Source organism: Chelonia mydas, chromosome 2 (assembly GCF_015237465.2).
Source record: "Chelonia mydas isolate rCheMyd1 chromosome 2, rCheMyd1.pri.v2, whole genome shotgun sequence".
NCBI classification, from domain to species: domain Eukaryota; kingdom Metazoa; phylum Chordata; order Testudines; family Cheloniidae; genus Chelonia; species Chelonia mydas.
Genome location: NC_057850.1, coordinates 153,751,400 through 153,771,420, shown reverse-complemented (window position 1 = coordinate 153,771,420; position 20,021 = coordinate 153,751,400). Strand labels below are relative to the sequence as shown.

The 20,021-nt window shown below is 41.4% G+C and overlaps 1 protein-coding gene across 1 annotated transcript in view; it reads right to left on the bottom strand.

Moving 5' to 3' along the window:
* The window catches only part of MOCOS (molybdenum cofactor sulfurase), a 409,994-nt gene extending 390,231 nt beyond the window's left edge, over positions 1-19,763 (bottom strand). Inside the window, exon 1 of the mRNA XM_037889907.2 lies at positions 19,492-19,763. Within this exon, the coding sequence (XP_037745835.1) occupies positions 19,492-19,669 (178 nt within the window). The 5' untranslated portion in view covers positions 19,670-19,763. The remainder of the gene's footprint in view (positions 1-19,491) is intronic.
* Between the last annotated feature and the right edge of the window lie 258 nt (positions 19,764-20,021).

Here is a 20,021-nt window from a genome sequence, read left to right as displayed (position 1 = left end):
TATGTTTGCTTGTCTCCAATTCTCTGGGACATCACCTGTCCTTCATGAGTTCACAAAGATTATTGCTAATGTTTCCTAGATTGCTGCAGCTAGTTCCTTAAGTACTCTGGATAATTTCATCAGGCCCTGCTGACTTGAATATATCTAAATATTCTTCAACCTGTTTTTCCTTATTTTGGCTTGTGTTTCTTCCTGCCTTCCCCCCATCATAAAATAGTGAAGCTTTACAAAGCAGAGGCAATTAGGTGGTCAGAAGGTGTGCCATCAGGATAAGGGCCTAGGGGTTACAACTCTTAATGACAGAAGACTAGAATGACTACAAATCTCACTGCCTTCAGAAGGAAGTGTAAAACTCACTTTTGATTTAGCTTTTCAACAGCCACAATAAAACCACAAACAGAGAAGAGAGGGGAATGGAGAAGAGAAAGGAAAAATAAATTATTGAAAAGAAAACCTGTCATGGTTGCCTTAGGAAATGATGAGAGGAAATAATTTCACTCTCTGATTATTTTCTCTTTTTAATATACTTGGCTTCTAAGGAAAACGAAGCAGTGCTAGATCATACACCCTCAGAAGTCTGATACTGCTGTAAAAGGACTGCTTCTTCGGGAGCCTGGGAGCCATTTTCCTGTCACACAATTAAAAAATGCTGCTAAACTAGGTGTATTTTTTAAGTTTTACCCGAATCCTCACAAACGGCACTCACTCTTGATTTGCAATACATATTCTGAGCTTAATTACTCCAGTCATACAAAATCTCTCTTGCTTTTTAGAAAGGCAGTATGGCCCCGTAGAAAGAGCAATAGACGGGGGCTGAGTTCTATTCCCAGCTCTGCCACTACCCTGCTGAGAGACCTCCACCGCTCCATGCCTCAGTTTCCTCCTCTGTAAAATGGGGATAATGTACAGACCTCCTCTGTAATGCACATTGCTATCTACTGATGAAAAGTGCTATATAAGAGTTATGTATTATTATTTTGTGCCCACTGTTAGCATACATATCTGCCTGTAACTTTCACTGGAGCCTGCCAAAGGTTGAAAGTTTCTTGTTTTTCTTCTATGCCTCATGTCATCTTCTGGGTTACTTTAATATTATGTGATTGAATTATATTTTCCTGAGTTTATTATGATTGACAAAAATGTATATTAGAGTGGCTCTTGGAGGTACTAGTCAAGATAGTGGGTCCCATTGTGCTTTACAATCACATAAGATGACATGTTCCCTGCGCTGAATGAAGGAAACAGTGCTTTATGGTTGGGGGCTGGGGGGAGAGAGGAAAACTGCTGCAAAAGTGGAGGAGGGGTCAGCATGGTCTCTGACTCATCCCCTGGAAATGAAGGGCTTAAAAGGGGCAGCTCTGTGTCTGAAGCCCCCTTTTACACAGAGCAGGCTGAGGCAGTACCCACTCTCTCTTCCCTTGAGGTGGTGAAATACCAGGTTTGGTCAAGACCTGCTGTGGGCATTATGCTAGCTGCCCCTTTTTTAGGGGGCCTGGGAAGGAATTTTCCCTTACCACCATTTTGGCCTAGGTGCAGTTGGGTTTTTTTCCGCCTTCCCCTGCAGCGGGTTCAGAAAGGGCTCCGTTCATGCATGGCACGAAGTGGGGTAGGCCATGCGTTGCAACTCATTATGTAAGTGTGTGGCAGATGTCCAGTGCAGGTACTCCATAGGAAAGGCATACAGTGACCGGATAAATGGCTTGAAAAGGATATATAAAGGAAGGGTTTGTTAAAGGAATGAACGGGAGGGGACTGGGGACTCCTATGATTGGTATGGCAAGTGATGCCCTGGATTTGAGGGGTGTGTATACCCCAGAATGTGATCAAGCTAACTGCAACCATATTATGTGCATTCAGCCACCCTGAATTAATGAAATAGAACACCGCCTAGTTAAGGATTACTGTGGAGACAGGCTTTCAGAAACAAGGTCAAAACTAGCTACAGTTTCTGCTCATCCGAATGGGAGGAGGGGACAGACAAGTAAACAACTGAGACTGAAAACCTTGGTAGTTGGAAAACCTTGAGTCTAGACACCTCTGATATTAAAAGTTTATTGAAAGTTAGAAAAGTGATGATCCAGTAGGGGTCATTATGACCTATGTGTTTTGTAGAAGTTAGTTACAAAAGATTAGCTAATAGAGTGTACTTTGGAGCAGTCCTCTGAAGCCATCTTGAGAGACACTTTTCCTGACACCCTTTCTCCCCTGTGGGTGAACAAGTGGCCACTGCAAACCTGCTGTTAATTACTTAATACCGTTCTAGATGGGAGGTAAATATCTGGGATGTGCTAAGGAGGTTCTCAAACTGGGGATCGTGAGGTTATTACATGGGGGGTTGCGAGCAGTCAGCCTCCACCCCAAACCCCGCCTTGCCTCCAGCATTTGTAATGGTGTTAAATATATAAAAAAGTGTTTTTAATTTATAAGGGGGGTCGCACTCAGAGGCTTGCTATGTGAAAGGGGTCACCAGTACAAAAGTTTGAGAACCACTGTCTAAACCTATTGCTTATGTTTGTGTGTGCTTAAATCTAATAAACTGCAATTTTAGATATAGCACACTTACTGGCATGAATCTTATCAGATGGAAGTGCCTGCTTCCTTACACCGCCTGAAGTAAAATAGTTAAGTTGCCCCTGTTGAGGGTTCTGAAAATCCCAGATAACACAGGGAGCCAACCCACTTTCTTATAGCCCACCTTAACCCTCCTACGGGGGAGGTTGGATGGTAAGGTCCCAGCAATGGATTGGCTGGGGGCACCTGAATGGAAAAAGAGGGGGTTCTGGGGGAAGCTCCCTGGGTTATTACAGAATAAACATGGGGTTACCTGTACTGTACACTTTTATCTGCCCGGTAGTCCCAGACATGTATTAATAAAGTTACAGCCTGATTAACCCTGTATCAAATGTCTCCTGTCCTTCTTTCAGTATAGCCAGACAACTGTGTAACTCTATGTGCCTTATGAAAAGCTCTCAATATTCCAAGACTTGCAATAAAATCAGAACTGGAAACATGGCATATCTAGAGAAACAAACCAAGTGCTTTACTTAAAACACATACATACTGTCAAGATAGACACCTACAGCCAAGATAATCTAAAAAGAAGTGGCTTTTCAAATCCAGAACTGTGAAAGTATAAGCCATTCTGTTCTATGGGAACCCAGTCCTGTTCAAGTCAATGGCAAAACTCCCGATGATGTCAACCAAAGTAGGATTGAGCCCTCAACTAAGCAACATAGAAATAATTTCCTTACTGTCCCCTTCTTTTCTCCCACCCCCTTCTACCCAGACCAAAGTTTCACACCACCTGTTGTTTCCCCATGGGTTGTTATTAGGGCTGGTCAAAAATTGGCTTTCAATGGAAAATTGTGTTTTCAACTTAACAAAATTTTTCATTAGAAGAGTCTGATTTTTGTAGAAAATTTTGATTTTTCATTTAAAAAAAAAAAAAAGCTTGAAAACCAAAATATTCCTAGCTGGAAATACTCCCAGGATGTCTTTTGGGAATAATGGTTCAGTTGCCTAATGTCTCTATTCTCTTTTATGGGCAAAGCTGTCCAGGCAGACTACATCCCCCATGATTCAGCGTGGCTAGAAACTTCCCTGATAGACTGCTTCTCCTCTTCAAGAGGATAGACCATGGTGCATCATGGGAAATATTGTCCAACCAAGGAGCCCAGTGTATAGAGGAGACTGGGAGCATGAAACACCTGGACTATAACTCCCTTGAAGCACCACAGCTGCATTTCCAAATAGAAATATTTAGATTTTTGGCTGAAATAGTTTGGTTTCTGAATTTCCATTCCCCGCCCTTCTCCCAACCCAGCCCCTCCAATTTTTTTTTTTTTAATATTCCGGGGTGTGTGTGTGACAATTTTCAATTGGCACTCGAGACCTGAAACAAAACTAGCTGACATGAATACATTTCCTAAGAGACTAAAAAGAATATTGGAGCTCTCTCCATTTTTCTCTACACTCAGGAAGGTTATGTTACTGATTGTTAACAATTCTATTCAGCTGAAGTACTCAGATACAGAGCTGATGGAGTCCTTATAAAAACTGAGATTGTTCTTAAAGACATTATGGGCACTTTGATTAATAAAATTAAAGGGTTTTTTTGTGAAGAGATTCTAATTACCCATTTCTGCATTTGTTCTCTCTGCCTCCTTAGTCCCAGTTCTTTAAAGGAGCTCTGAGAGTAGAACATTAAAATCTGAAGTCAATTTTCATTATTATAACACATGTAACTGCCATCTGGTCACTCAATGTGTAATCATATTTACATGCCACTGCCACAGTGGAAAGTAACAAAAACAATGACAATTAACATTAAATGTTGATATACCAGTATATATTGACTCTAAGATAGGAAAATTTACTTCTTAACTTTTGCACTCCCTGTTTATGAAAGAACTGTTACATTTGCAAGAGATTAGTTGCATTAATGTTCTCCCTAATGCAACGGTACTCTTTTTAGCTTGAATGAACTCCAGGGTAATCACTGTGATGCCTTACAGACACACCCTGTCCTTTTCTGTACTTGCAGAAATGGATAAGAAAAAGCTGACTGTGGTTCTGATAGAAATAGCACTTTAATCTTGTGGAAGTCCTGACATGCTTAGGGTGTTTTCTGACTACCTTCATACACTGAGAAGTAGGTCACGCTATTACAGCTGTGCAGAACTCACCTGTTTCAAGGCGCTGGAGTTTTGGCACACCGTACTCATGGATTTTGTTCACATGGGACCAGGACCCCAGAGTTTACCCTGGTATTTCAGTTGAGCAAATCAGAAATTTTGTTGACAACAATGGTCCAATGAGAAATGAGGGGTAAAAATTAACTAAAATGCTCAGGAAAAAGTTCCCATTTCCTATCAACTCTCCGGTTTATTTAAGCACTTACATCCCGGGTGAAACCATGAAAGATGACTGAATATGAAACTGGCATAATGCACCTGGAGTCAAACTTTTCATAGGTCATGGAACACCCACCCCAATGCCCTTATCTGGTGCTCTCTTCTGCAGAAACAGCCAAGTGGCCAGCTAAACCAAATTCTTATGAGGGGGATTCAGGCTAGCCTCTCTCAGGGCATCAGGGTGGATTTAGCTGGCCCGTTTCCCCATCTGTGAGCAGGGCTATGAGGAAATGCTCATTCCCCACACCACCATGCGTTCCCAGGATATTTTCTGAGGAGTAGGCAGCTTTGCCACCTCCCCGTTTTTACATCAGGGAGACCTAGATGGCTCTGCTAGGCTTCTGCAGCTGTCTATACAGTGACATTTAGTGTATTCTGGGGACTATTAGCCCTTTTCTCACTCCGCCTGGCCACCACAAGTCTGTCTTTGCTTCAAGCCTAGACGACACTCCAAACTCATTTTCGAACTGAAAAACCAAAATGAGATTTTAAACATCTCCCACATTATGTGGAGGCTGTTTTTTACTTACAATGAGCTATCAAAATGGTCATAGGGTCAGAAGTGGCTGCTAAAAGGGCAGCATGTGCCAGAGAAGAGAATACGAAAATATTATGCTCTTTCCCTTGCGCTCCCATCCTGCCAACTCATCCCTCCAGCTCAGCTGCTGCATTTTGCAGGCACATCGGGAACTTCAAACTTTTGCTGAATTGGGGATCAGTGTTCATCATCGTTACCTACAAGTTTATTTCACGGTATAAAATAATGATTGAAAAAGTGCCTATGTAAAATTGGCCATTTCTTAGCCAACAGATCTGCTCCCTTGTATTACGAGTTATAGCTAGTGTACTTATTTTGAACACAGAAGAAATGGTTTAATACTTGTTAGTCATAAGAGCACTGTAGAGCCAATAAAGCTAAGAGTATATGAACTGGCTGCTATTCCACTGACAGAATTATTAACTACATTCCAAATACAGACTTATTACTGGTGATGATGCACAAGTCAGAGAACACATTTGACTTTCAGATCCAAGTAGTCAGAAAAAAATATTTGACTGTTAAAACACTGAGCAAATTCGATATGGAAATCATTGAAAAACACAGAATCCTACAAAACAGTTTTTTCCAGAGTGACTTTCTGAGTACAATTACATTTAACTGGAAGCCTAGTCTGCATAGAAACATGGCTGTGACACTCTGTACCTCAAAATAGCACCTTTTTGGTTGAAGTGCTTGGGGAAGCTCAGCTCAGATTACAAAGGCTGGTGCATGTCCACTTTCCTTTGACAAAGTGGCAAACTAATGAGCTTGCATGGTCCAAGGGAGTCTTGAGCAGTGTAAAACAGAATATTCCTAGAGTGCAAGGTGAGGGGCTGGTTTGATTGGCTGATGCCTCTCTCTGTATGATTCATGAGTGGCTTTGAGCGTGTTCATGCAATTTTACTGAGTGTGAGTCTCCACACGCTGATGGCTGAGTGATCACAGCACCTGGAAGGGTTTGTCAATGACACAGCAGTGTGAGAGACAGCCCAGGCTGGAGAATTAAGGGGGCACAAAAGTCCCACGGTTCCAGGTTGTACCACTTAGCATAACTCTGATAAAGTTAGTGATAAATTTGGCCTACTAATGGATAAATTAGGAATAATGTTTTCAATAATATCTAGATACAGACATGAAATCCACCAAAAACAGACAACCATATGACCAGTGGCTTTCCACTGAAAGTATGGCTCTTGCAGTTAGTTAACCCACGTTGGAAAAAAAATTTCCCAGATGTTTTCATAGGTTTTTTCCCCTTTCCTCCATACTCCCTCCCTGACAAGTTTAAAGAGCTACTCAGATGGACAAAAGCACATTAATACTTGGTGTTCTTAAAGCATTATACAAACTAACTGGCTAATCCTCACAATCTGAGGTAGTCAACTTTTACTGTCCTCATTTTAGAGGTGGGGAAATTGAGACAAAGAGACCTAGTCAAGACATGAACTGCTGTCAGCAGCAGAATGGAGAACAAACCAATCCAGTCTAACTGGATGGCACTGTCCCATCCCAGGAACCATGCAAAGTCAGCTGTGTTACAGCTTCTCATGAACTTTTGTGAAGTGGTTTCTACATGGATATTTTTGCTTGGTTTAATATCATATGTCCCATTCTGTTTTGTGCCGTGCCTACTGTGCTTTTACATGATTTTTTGGCATTGTATATCCCATGGAACATTTTTGGACCTCCCAAAATCCAGTTCGCCTGTTGTGTTAACAAGTATTTGCAGTTTGCTTTTATTTACTTGATCGAATGCTAAATGGTCTCCTTTAGTACAGCTTGATGTATAACCATCAATCAGTTTCCATTTCTATTATTATGCAGTTTCTGCAGCGCTTTGTATCTGTCACTACCTTTCTGCGGTTAAGGTGTGCCAATAATTGTCCTCTTCTTATTATCTCTAATGATCCCCTATGACATTCTAGCAAGAAACGCCACCTGTAAGATGTTCACATTGTTTATGGACAGCATTTAAAGTCCTTTGCTAGCTACTCAAATGTTTCATCTGTTTGGTTGCAAGCACTGAATACATGATGCTCCAGTAATATAGTTTTCCTCAGAGTACAATAATCCCCATACATTCTCATATGAATGTCAATTTGGTTCACTTCCCAGTTTTCAAAACACAAGTACCTTTATATCTCCTGGGTATGTTCTCCTGAATAGCAGTATTAAGTACTGCAGCTTTTCCAACATTATCTCTTTGCAGCATTCAAGATAGCTTCAACTATTTTTGGTCTTTTCTAGTTTTTTTAAATATAAATATTGTTCCAGTCAACATTCATATGAAGAAGCAAAGAGCAATTTCTGAAGAAGTAGAAGATAATTTCTGGTAAAATCCTTAGTTTCACTCCAGTCAGCACCATAAGCACAGAGCTTTCCTGTTTTTATTTATCTGCTTCTGATCCAACCTCAGTGTGAGAAGGAATGTCACCACCAACCAAGAGGTAAATGCAGCAACTGCTGGCCACTACTGATTGGCAGCCTCACAACAGCTGGGAGAATAAAAGAGCAGAGAAGCAGTGGGGTGGAATGGCTGCTAGAGGAACAAGCAGGCCAGAGAAAGAAGGTCCTGCCCAGCAAGCTGGTGAGAAGCTGCCCCAGAGTGACAACAACCCAAAGAAGGGATGCCCAGCGCCACAGGCTGGAGAAGCCTACAGAACCAAAGGCAGTAGGAGAGAACTCAGGGTATAGCAGGAGAATTGTGGAGGACTGATTCTGCCTGCCTGGCTTAAGAGGCCTGAGCTGGAACCCAGTGGCGTGGGTGGGCCTGGGTTCCCCTACCTGCCTCTAAAAGGCCTTAAGAGCAAAAGGGGTTCCAGGCCCCTTGAGGGCAAGGGAGATATAATCCCCGGCAACATAAGGGGAAACCTGTACACGCCAGTGAGACAGATATTAATGTCCTTGGCTCCAGAACAGGACTATAAACACAAAGAAAGGGGGATTGACATCCCCTCTGATCTGCGCAGATACTGCAGTGCCCTATCTGACCAAAGGAGGATGCTGACACACTGGGGTACCAGCCTACAAGGCAAGTTATTCACCATTCTATATGGCTTGGGCGGGGGAAACAAAAGGGCCATGTTCTGCTCTCTTACGCTACACATTTTTTCATTTTGGTCATTTGTTGGTTTTACCCACAGATGTGTGGTAAAAGTGCAGGGGGCGGGGAGGAAATGACTCCATACTCTTCTCTGTTTCAAAAGATAGATCTTGTCATACATTTTTTTCCACTTACATTTTATTTGGTAAAATGCATTCATGATTTCACAAAGAGATTATTGGCAAGTACAAATAAAAGGAAAAAATGTTGTTCCCAATCACAGGCCTCTGCTTAATATGCTGTTGGAGACATTAATGGCACTAGTGGATGGGACCATTACCCATCATCAGGTTTATCCTGTTTTAATGAAAGGGCATTGGTACGCATACACAAAGGCTTACATATCACGGCATCCTTGAAACTATTAGTAACTACCCAACAAAAGCAGTAATTATGACAACTTCTTATACACACTGTTATAAGAGCACAAGAATCTTAAAAATCTGAAAGTTTTGCACCTTCGATTTCTCTCTCAGATAGGAGGTAGGATGTTTGGGCTGCATCCTTACTTCAGGTGATTTATGTGGCCTTTAACCTTCAGCTGCACTCTTAACAAGTATGCATAGGGATGTGCATAGTGGTATTCAGTATCCTAAGGTCGTATGTTAATAAAATTCTCACAAAATTACATTAATGAATACTTGTTAAAATAAGGCTGTCATCTTTCCAAATGTTAAACAAGCACATGATTCCATCTCCAGAGACCCAAGTTCAAGTACTAGTTATTTTACTAGTAAAAGTGAGTTTGTTGTTGTCATCCTACTCCTTCATTTATGCATGTCACAAAATTGGATAAGTCTCTACTCAGGGGAATCCAGAACTGAGAAAAATGTTGTCTGATTAACATTGTTCCTAAGGTGCTCTGAAAATGTTTTAGATCATGTTGCTTCAGAGCCTGGTCTGAACGAACACTGAAACCCCATCTTCTTCCTCCTCTTGCAAATATAATATTCCCTTGAATTCTCCTACACAGGGGAGAGAGGAAGATAGTAAGAAATAGGACAATAAGAGAATGATAAATCTTGTTTGGGGAAATTTCTCTATCTGGTTTCATACCCAGATTTCATACACCAGATAGAAAACTAACGTGGCTGTGTAGGGTAGCAGCCCCATGACAAGTATATTATACAACTTATTTTGCAATCAAGGATAAATTTGAGAGCACAAAAACACAAAACCGACTCACTGTTCATAAACACTTTCAGTTCCCTTTTCGAACTGCTGTGTTCTGAATCAGTGACCTCAGTGAAGTACAGAAAGATTCCTAACAAAATATTTTAAAATGCCATTTTAAATAAAATATGCCTAGTATACATTTATACCTATAGTGCTTAGAAACCATTGTTATAGATGCCTTAGAGACATCTTAAAAAGCTCTACATGCCCCCTTTTCCCCCACCCCAAATATCTTCCCCAGACAAGATTCAGGTTTCCCTCACCATCCTCTCTGCTCTGCTCATATTCCCGGTCTTGTCTGCCCATTTGTCAGCTTCTCTCATTGGTGATTTCTACTAGGCAGCCCCCTGTGCATGGTATGATCTTCCCGAGCTTAACCATAAAGGTTCTTTTCACATTTAAGACCCTCTTAACGATCCACTTCTGCTATGATGTATACAGTGAATCAAGCTGATTGGCATATAAACTGCCCCTCCCCTCTCTGTTTATTTGTATGTGTCTGGAGACTGGGAGTTCCTTGGAGCAAGTAGCCGTCCCTTCTTGAATGTCTGGAAAGCACCTAGCACATGGTAAGTGATACCACAAACAAATCACTAATAATACATGGACATAGCAGAAGCTTCTGTGGGCCAGATTCCAATCTCACTTACACCAGTGTAAATCTAGAGTAGCAATTTCACTGATATCAACTTGACCATGTCTCTGTCTTAAAATGTATGAAATTTCTTTGGATTAATAATCTTCTTATTTTTTAAAAACAAATAGCTCTATATCTAATAGAATGGTATGTGATATGTACATAGGTGTCTTCTTACCAGTGTATTTCTATCTTACACATGGAACTATCACATGGCAACATTACAATGAAAAAAAACCTTAATTGGAAGTAGTCATTGCTGAATATAAAAATTCAACAGCAGGAATGTTTTTGAGCAACAAAAGTTTCATATATGCTCAATTTGCTCAGTGAATGATCAGAAAGCAGCTTCTCCTTTTACAATACAGTCTCTTCTCTGTACTTACATTTTCATATACTATACAACAAAGTGGACACTACTATGCCTTATATAGATATCCCTTATAGGGATCCCACACTAACATATCTGAACATAAAAACGAAAATGTTCAAACTTGGGTGCTGAAAATTAGTCATTAGTGCCTCAGAATGTGCAACACCCATTGACTTCCCAGAGGCGCCTCTTTAAATCAAGACATTGATTTGGAAACAGGAGTCTAAATGTGGATATAAGTGCCTAAGGGACCCAAATCTGAACCTTTTTCGCCAAAGGATCCAGTCACAACTGATCCTGTCTGTACTTGCAAAGTACAAATGAAAAGTCTGAACTTGCACCCTTACTTACAGCAGCAGCAGACCTGTTACTTACAGACTTGTTTCCTAAACTCTTCAGCTGAGCTTACAGTTTTAAAAGCCTCATACTATAACCCATGTATTTAAATGAACAAGTACAATGGTTCCTCAAACACTTTTGAGAAATGTATTGCAATGACAAAGCTGAGGTTAGAAACTACATTCCATATATCAGCCTGAGTAATGCAACTGCCAGAAACAGAAGACAACCCCTGAATCTTTGGGGAAATCTTTTTCCTCTTACAAAACTAAAAATTCCTTCAATTTTGAAATATTATGGCAGTTTCATGATGGGGACTACTATTTATTTGGAGCTCAGTCCACCAACACCAGAGCAAAAGATCAAGCAGCACTGCAAGAATGAACCATCATTCCTACACCAAGTGTACTAGTGATAACCTTTTGAATCATGATGTGCCAGATGGCTGTTTCCTAATGACATGTTGCTGCTATGAAAATTTGTGAAGGAAAAAAAAAAAATTGAAATATCTATGCATTGTTGACTTTATTCTTATATTCGGTATTAAATCCTTTTTACACTCAAACAGCTCCTACTCTACTTCTTAATGTGAGCTCATTAGCTAACACAGACAAACATATTAAGAAATGGTCATATTCAGCTAACCATTTATACAATCAGAAACTACAGGAACTGTTAGTAAGATTGTGTCATATCATATTGTTGTGGTGATAGCAATGCAATCAATTGAACAGCCATATAATAAGCTGCATGTAACATGGCCCTCTCACCACCAGCACTCCACCCATTAATCCATCTTCCTTGGGGTATGGATTCATTCGCAACAAATCTTCAAACAGCAGCTTCTTTCCCCTAACAAACCAAAATTTACCCCTTTAAAATGCAGTGCACCGTGGGGAAATATTCAGTACTGGCCCATGACAGGTTTACTGTCACGTAATTCATGCCTAATGGGAGCTAGAAACACAAGCTCTGTGTGGCTGAGGCAAATCCCAGTTTCCTCTACTCACTCTCCCTAACCAGTAGGTTCTGAGATACTGGGGTTTTAAGTCATGACCTTTTTTATGTCTAGAAAAGATACTTAAGATCATTTTTAGAGGTTTTTAAAATATATTTGTTATAATTTTCCTCTCCCTTCAAGTCCAGTACTTCTGGATCACCTAGCTTCACAGGAGACATGCCAAAATAGTCCCACAAGAATTTTTGTATATTCTCTGAAACAGCTTTTTCCTGCGTGGCTTACGCAGAACACATGACAGTGTGATGTGGTATAAAGGTTATACTAGCATGTTATTGAGATGACTACCATTATTGACGTGTGTAATGTGACACTCCCAAACTCATGCTGGTACACCTTTATAGCACGCCACCATGTATGCTATCATTACCTGGGGGTAAACCATTTATGTGTGATCTAGCCTAGAGTGTAGTGTTGTACAGCCAGTGGAGCAGCCCAAGGGGGAGCTTGTTATTTAGACCTGGCTCTGGGCGGTAGTAATTGTTGTTAGGCTCCCAACCACTCCATGCCCTCTCCTGACCTTCCCACCTACCTGTACAATGGGGGGTACATAGCAGCTCTGCAAAGTCTGCTTCACTCTCATGCACAGGAAATGGCGGTAGGGTGCATCAGTCCAAGAAAGTAAGGTCACCTACTGCCCCCTCTCCTGCCTTGCATTAGCACATAGGACAGGCCATGTTCTGGCCCTTAGATTGTAAGCTCTTTGGGGCAGGGACTATCTTTTTGTGATTTGTGAATAGCACCTAACACAATGAAGCCCTGATCATTGATTTGGGCATCTGGCGCAGCCATAATACAAATAGTAATAAATCTCCCAGATAAGTTTAGGTAGCATTGTATTCTATTCAGTGCTCCGTTGTGCTTTAGGTCGCTTGTTTGTATCTATGTTTCTCACATACTTGTTTGGCTTTTTTGTTTCTCTTTTTAAAAGGATTGAGGATTCATGAGTGTGAATTAGAGCTGGTCAAAGTTTAAACTAACATTTCTTTTGGTTGGCGGGGGGAAAAAAGGCCCAGTGAAAATGTTCATGAAAGATTTTTAGGAGATTTTAAATATTCTTTTTTTTCTTTTTTTACTGAAACTCAAAAATGAAAAATTGGGGTGAGTTTGCTTTCCCCCTTCTTCCAATTCTCCCTTCCCCCTTTTTCAGCAGCAAAATGGAAAAAAGAGTCACAAAGAGGAGGCCGCAGTTCCTGGAGCGAGAGGGACTGCAGGATGAGAGGGTGGTGGGAGAGACTGCCGGAGGAGGGCGCAGCGCCTGCCCAGAGCTAATCCCCAGGACAGCCAGGAGGAGGCGTCACTTGTGGTGAGTGACCCCTGTGACACCTGGGCCTGGCCCCATCCATCCCCCTGCACCCCAGGTTTGCTCCACTGTGACAGGAAGGGGGAGCACTGGTTTCCATCTGCATGCTCACCTGTTCACACCAGTGAAGACATTTTACTTTTTCAAAAGGTATAATACCTTCAGCCATTGTGAGGGGCACGGGTGGCTCAGCTTTTGACAAGGCATAATTAAACTCTTTCTGTCTGATTATAACATGCCTGCACTTTTTTTTTAACCTGGTTGGGGATAATTAAATTAGTGACATAAATATAATCCTAATTATCAAATTTAATCTTTAAACACATATTGAGACTAGACCATTACTAACTTGTTCTCACGTCCAACCCTAAATAACAGAAGTTTCTGCTGAAGGGAAAAGCAGGTCTCTACAAAACAAAGATTAAAAGGGCAGACGTGCCAGTGTACAAATCATTACTGTTCTGCAAATCAGCAGGGATTCATATACATATGAGACAGCTCTCAGATCAAACACCAAAATGATTTAATCTTTACAATTGCGGAGGAAATAATAAAAGTGAGTGGTGCTGGATTAAGAAAAGATTTAAGGCTAAACATTAATTCATACCGTGAGAAGAAAAAAAATCTTTCCAACCTTCATTCGATGATTCTTGATTTCAACCAGGACAGAAATAATAGGAGATGAACCCATGCCTATGATTATTCTCCTCCCAGAGGACAGAACTGACACTGCTTGTCTTATAACCCTTACCAACAAAATAATGCTGTCTTGAGAAGAACTATTTGCCGCACTATCCTATTTAGAGACAAAGTCCTAGGATAACTGTTAACAGAAATATGAGAAAGTAATTATTTGGAGAAGACAAAGGTCAAATACCTAAATGTTATTTGTTTTGTTACTGAAAGACAGAATGAGAACAGGTGACAACTTTGAGTGACCACAGCATTTCAAGGAAATAAAGGACAATTTTATTAATAATTCAAGACTAAATTTATTAACAGACCAATACTCATGATATTTTATTAGTTGTACAAAATTATGCACAACAACAAAGTCTACACAGCACCTTAGTATTGTATGATTTTTTGCATGATTATCACTGAAATATGGGATGATGAGCACCATCTATTAATTTGATATGGGATTTGGGACATTAAGCAACAAGTGAGGATTATTTATTTCTTAAAAGACAGGTGCTCACTCTAGTGCCCTGTTGATTCTTCTCTCTGGGTGCATCTGTATATACGGCTGTGCTCATCCTGTGCTCATTATTCTTGCAACAACTCCCACCGAAGTCAATGAGAGCTTTCTCTAGGAAAGGAGTACAGGAACAGACCCATAACTGGAAAAGTACTTTGGGATTAAATGTAACATACTATATTAGATACAGTACGCCCACTTCTTCTCAAAGACATGATACAGCTTGAACGTGATTTTTTTCTTTAGTGCTGTGATTTCATTATAGCAAATCATTCAACATAAAGTATATTAGATCCTATTGCTTAAGAAGAGACTCTGAAACATTGTTGATTTTTTTAACTGTTTCTAAATTAAAGGTTAATATTCTGACCCTATTTTATAGGTAAGTGTTTAAGGCCAAGGTCACACGTTATGTGTACTCTCTTGCCTATAAGATAGGAATCACTTTAACAGCCTCCATGCATATGTTTAGAAAGTATTGCACAATCTGTCAGTTAATCGTCCTCCAAGGAGAAACTTACAGATAAACTTTTGCTTAAAAGGAAAGTCTTAAGGCTTATGTGTTAAGCATAACAGACCCCTGATGATTTAAGGAACTGCACTAGTTCTTTTTATCTTTTCACAGAGCTTTTATAAGAGGGATTTTTTTTTTCCCTCCTGGAATCAGTGGTATAATTCCCATTGATTTCAATGGGAGTAGGGTTAGGTCAATGCTGAGCACTTTGGCAAATCTCACCTTTTATTTTAGGCTGAGCAGATCTGTGTTTTATACCCACCATTAATTTATTTCCAATAACCATGAGAACGATTATGCATTTAGGGCCACAATCACTCAACCCAGCATCCAGGGCGAGTAGTGGAGCTGTGAGATGGACGTCTGTATAGAGACTGGGGGAGGGACCCTACTCATCCCAGGTCGCAGTGTGACAGCCGAGCTTCTCAGTGCAAACCACCAAACAACTGCAACAGGCAGCAGAAACTGAACTGAGAATTATAATGGGGGCTTTGCTTGATTTGAAATATGTAAAGAAGTAAGATACTCCCCCAAAAAACATCAGCCCTAATTCACATATAGTCTGTAGAAGGATTCCAAAAAAGCATAGGCTTAAAAATTGCACAAAGTGACGAACTTAGATATACATAAAGAAATGACATCTCTAGGTGCAAGAAAGTTTGGGCTTCCCTACTTTAGAGATAGGTTCTGCAGAACTGAGAGATCAAAACAGGATTCCTCTTGTAGCTACCTTGTAGATGTCTTTGTTGGGAAGATCCTGAGGCTAGCCGTAGAAGCCACCCTGCCTCAGATCAAGCGAGCCTTGATATGGCCTTTTAACTTTTAGGCCAGTCACACCATAGCAATGCAAGCTACAATCAGAGAGCATTTCAGCATGGTCCACTTAGTGACAGCATCATCTAAGGAACTGATGTCAATTGAAAACAAAAAGTTGGAAGGACTTTGAATGCTTTAGTTCACTCCAAGTAGAACTCCAGGGCATTTATCCTCTTGCATTATGAGAAAGGCTTTCGGGTGGGTATACTGGGGGGGGGGAGGAGGGCGAGGGGGGAAATGTTGTCAAGACAAGCTCATTAAGGTGAGATAAGGACACTGTCCACCTTGGAGAGGAATCTTGGATAACTCCAAAGGACCACTTTGTAAAATCTGGTATAACATGGATCAATCCCTAACGCTTGAAGCTCGCTCATTTTGTAAACGGATATGTCATTCTGGAATGTATTCACAGGAGTTTCATAACACACTGGAGGTAATTGTTTGGGGGTACACAGCACTGGTGAGGCTTCGGCTGGAGTACCATCCAGCTTGGGCACCACACTTAAAGAAAGATGTGAACAAATTGGAAAGAGTCCAGAGGAGAGCAATAAAAATGATGAGGTATAGAAAACATTACCTATGAGGAAAGATTGAAAAAAATGGGCATGTTTAATCTAAAGAAGAGAAGGCTCGGGAAGCCCTCATAACAGTCTTCATATACGTTAAGGGCAGTTATAAAGAATGGTGATGAACTGTTTTCCATGCCCACTGAGGGTAGGTCAGGAAGCAACAGGCTTAGTTTGCAGCAAGGGAGAATTAGGTTAGATATTAGGAAAAACTTGCAAACTCTAAGGATATTTAAGCACCAGAACCTGTCAAGTGCGGAGACTGTGGAATCCCCATCATTTAAAGACAGGTTAGACAAATACCAGTCAGGGATGATCTAGGTCTACTTGATTCCTGCCTGGCATGGGGAGAAGGACTAGGTCATCCAAAGAAAACACAAGCAATACTATCCTGTGCAGATAGCCATGACTAAGCATTTCACAAAAGCTTGTGGCACCAGTGCCAACCCAAAAGGCAAAACACTGAATTGGCAGTGCTGTTCCTCTACAACAAATAAGGTATTTCTAGTACTTGGGGAGTATTCTTATGTGCATGTAAGCTTCTACAAGGTCCAAAGTTCATAGTCCTTTGCCATCCTCTAGAAATGGTATGATGATTCCCCCGGTGACTATCTTGAACTCTTTTATTGACCACATATGCATTGCACCCTACTGTCTTATTCATCATCAGGAACGACTAGAAATAATTTTTCCCACTCTTTCACCTCTTGCTCAATTACTTTCTTTACCAGAAGGGATGAGTTTTCCTGCAGCAGACATGGAGAAGCCCAACAACGTTCATTCAGCTAAGGGAGGGACAATCTGAAGGTTAGTTTGAAAAACTTTGTATGCTCCGGACCCGTGTTTACAGATGAGATGGAGCCCTCCATGACACAAAGCTTCTAGTTGTGGCCCCAGTAGGGAGATCCTGACAGGTTACTGAAAACTGCTGGTTGGCTAAATGCTCTGGAGCCTTTTAAACACTCAAAAAAATTACATCCTGAAAGGCGGGGAGGGAGGGACAGGCAAAGTAGAGATATCTGAATGCCAGCTAGATTGGGCAATTCAGGTCACCCTGCCACAGAGTAACATACAATTTAGGGTTATCATACATTCCATTTTATGCTCAATATTTATTTTTCCCTGGAAACATTATAAAATATCTAACACCCATAGTCTATTGTAACAAAATCTATTAAGGCTTGATTTTGTGGCGCATATATATATATATATATATATATATATATATATATATACACGCCAAAGTTTTCCAAAATGGATACCTAAAGTAGAATCCTAATTCCCTTTTTAGACCCTCTGCAATGTGGGTGCAGAGATTTATTCACAGAGAGCTCACTGAAAGACCAGATCTATAGACACTTAAAAGGCTTGATTTTCAAAAGTACTGAAGTTAATAGGAGCTACTGGGTTCTCAGCACTTTTGACAATCAGGTCACATGTTTCAGTGTCAATAGGGATTTAGAATCCTAACTTTAAGCACCTATTTTTAAAATTTTGGCCCAGGTTTATTTGTCTCACACAAACCTCTTTTCAAACTTTCACAAATATGAATAACTGATGTCAGAAATGCTACGTCTTCAAATTAAAATTCTATAAATCTTTGTTTCTTTAAAGAAAAAATCCTCAAACATCTCAAACTATACCTTGCTCTCTTTCACTCTTTTCCTCGTTTTGGCCTTTTGATGTAAATTTTAAAGGCCAGTGTTACACATTAAACCATTAGTGAGTTGAACACAGATCCTATAATCTATTACAAGAAACATTTATTACAAGAAGTAATAAAAGAGAGTGACAAGATAAAAATATTCTTAGTAAAACAAGCATATTGACTTGATCACAAATCTAGGATTGGATCTGTGGGTATTTTGCTCCCTGTTTCAGAGTAGCAGCCGTGTTAGTCTGTATCCGCAAAAAGAAAAAGAGTACTTGTGGCACCTTAGCGACTACTCCTTTACTTTTTGCTCCCTGTGTTATTTTAACTTTTCCAAAAGTCTTGTAGCCACGGCAGCCATGGGCACGGATCTTAAACATATAACAATACATCATTATTCTTATTGCCAATATAATATCGGCTTGGGTATGGGAAAGCAAAGTTTGACTTTGAAAAATAAAAATCTATACAAAGAGAAATGTCACTCAGAGAAGTGTTGAGATTAAAATCCTTACCCGCCTAAATGTTGTGAATTCTACTGTTCTTTTTAAAGCTATTGCTGTATGTTGTCATTATTTCCCTGTGAAGATGTGTCATTTTACACCAACATAAATACAATTTTAAAATGTTATAAATATATAAAAAGGAATGTCCTTTACTTATGTCACTATTGAGACCAATGAAGATAATTTAAACCCTGTTTAAAGGTGATCTGAAAAGGTGGGAAAACAAGCAGGGCTTGTGTCCTTTTTTTTGCTGCTTTTAGCCATATACAATATTGCTTTTTCTTTTTAAATGGGCTTTCCCCCTGGCTTTTTACATTAGAAATTCAAGTCCTGCCTAGGATGGTGAACCAGTTTGGTGACATCCAAAGGGCGAAGGGAGGGAAAGGTGAGCAAGGGACAAGGGAGAGAATATTTTTTGCCAGACAAATTACAGCGCTTGGTCTCAAACGCTAGGCACCGGGCCTGACCCTTTCAGCAGCAAACACCCAACCTTTGCGGGGGTAAACTCTGTTCTGTCTAGCTCTGGGGCGTGCTGAAAGGATGTTCCGAGTGTTTCGGGTCCTCTCCTGCAAGGAGCCTGCACTTACACTCCAACCACTCCACTTGCCAGCGCTTCTTCAAACTTCTGCGAAGGAGGGAAACTTGGTGTGTTACTTTCGGTTTAGCTGCGGCGCGTCAAGCCCGAGGGACTGTGCCGAGTGGGGGGAGGCCAGGGCAGAAGTTGTATAAGCAGCTGCCTGTCCCAGGCCCTCTCAGTGAGCGAGCCGAGCCCACAGCCCCTTCCCTGGCCGCAGGGGGCCACCCCCCAGGCACCTTCACTCCAGATCGGGTTACCTCCGAGCCTGCGGAACTCGCTTTCCCGCATCCCCTGCATGCTGCCCCCGCTGTAGCCGTAGCCGGCCCCGGGGGGACACATGCGCTGGAAGGACTGGAAGGACAGCAGCTCTCCCCATGGCGGCGGCGCCGCCTGCTGCTGCTGCAGCTCGGCCCTGCTCTGCGGCTTCCCTGCCATGATGCAAGCCCTGAGCTGGCGCAAACTTTCCTGGGCGAACCCCTCCCCGCACAGCACGGACGCTCAGCTGGGGCAGGCGGAGATCCGGCGAGCTCCTCCCGCCGCCCTCCCCCAGCAAAGGGCGCTCCACCCAGCGCCTGCCTCCGCTCTCAAGCCCTGTTCCTACCGCTGGCTTCACCCCTGCGCCGCGCGCTCACAGCCCTCGTCCCGCTGCCGGAGGAGGGGAAGCACCTGTTCTGGGTTGTTGAGCGAAGCCCCCGGGTGAACGAACCCAATGGTGTCATCATTAATAATAATCCTTCATGATTGTACTGTATTTCCCAGATTCAGGATTGGCTTGGATCTGAGGTTG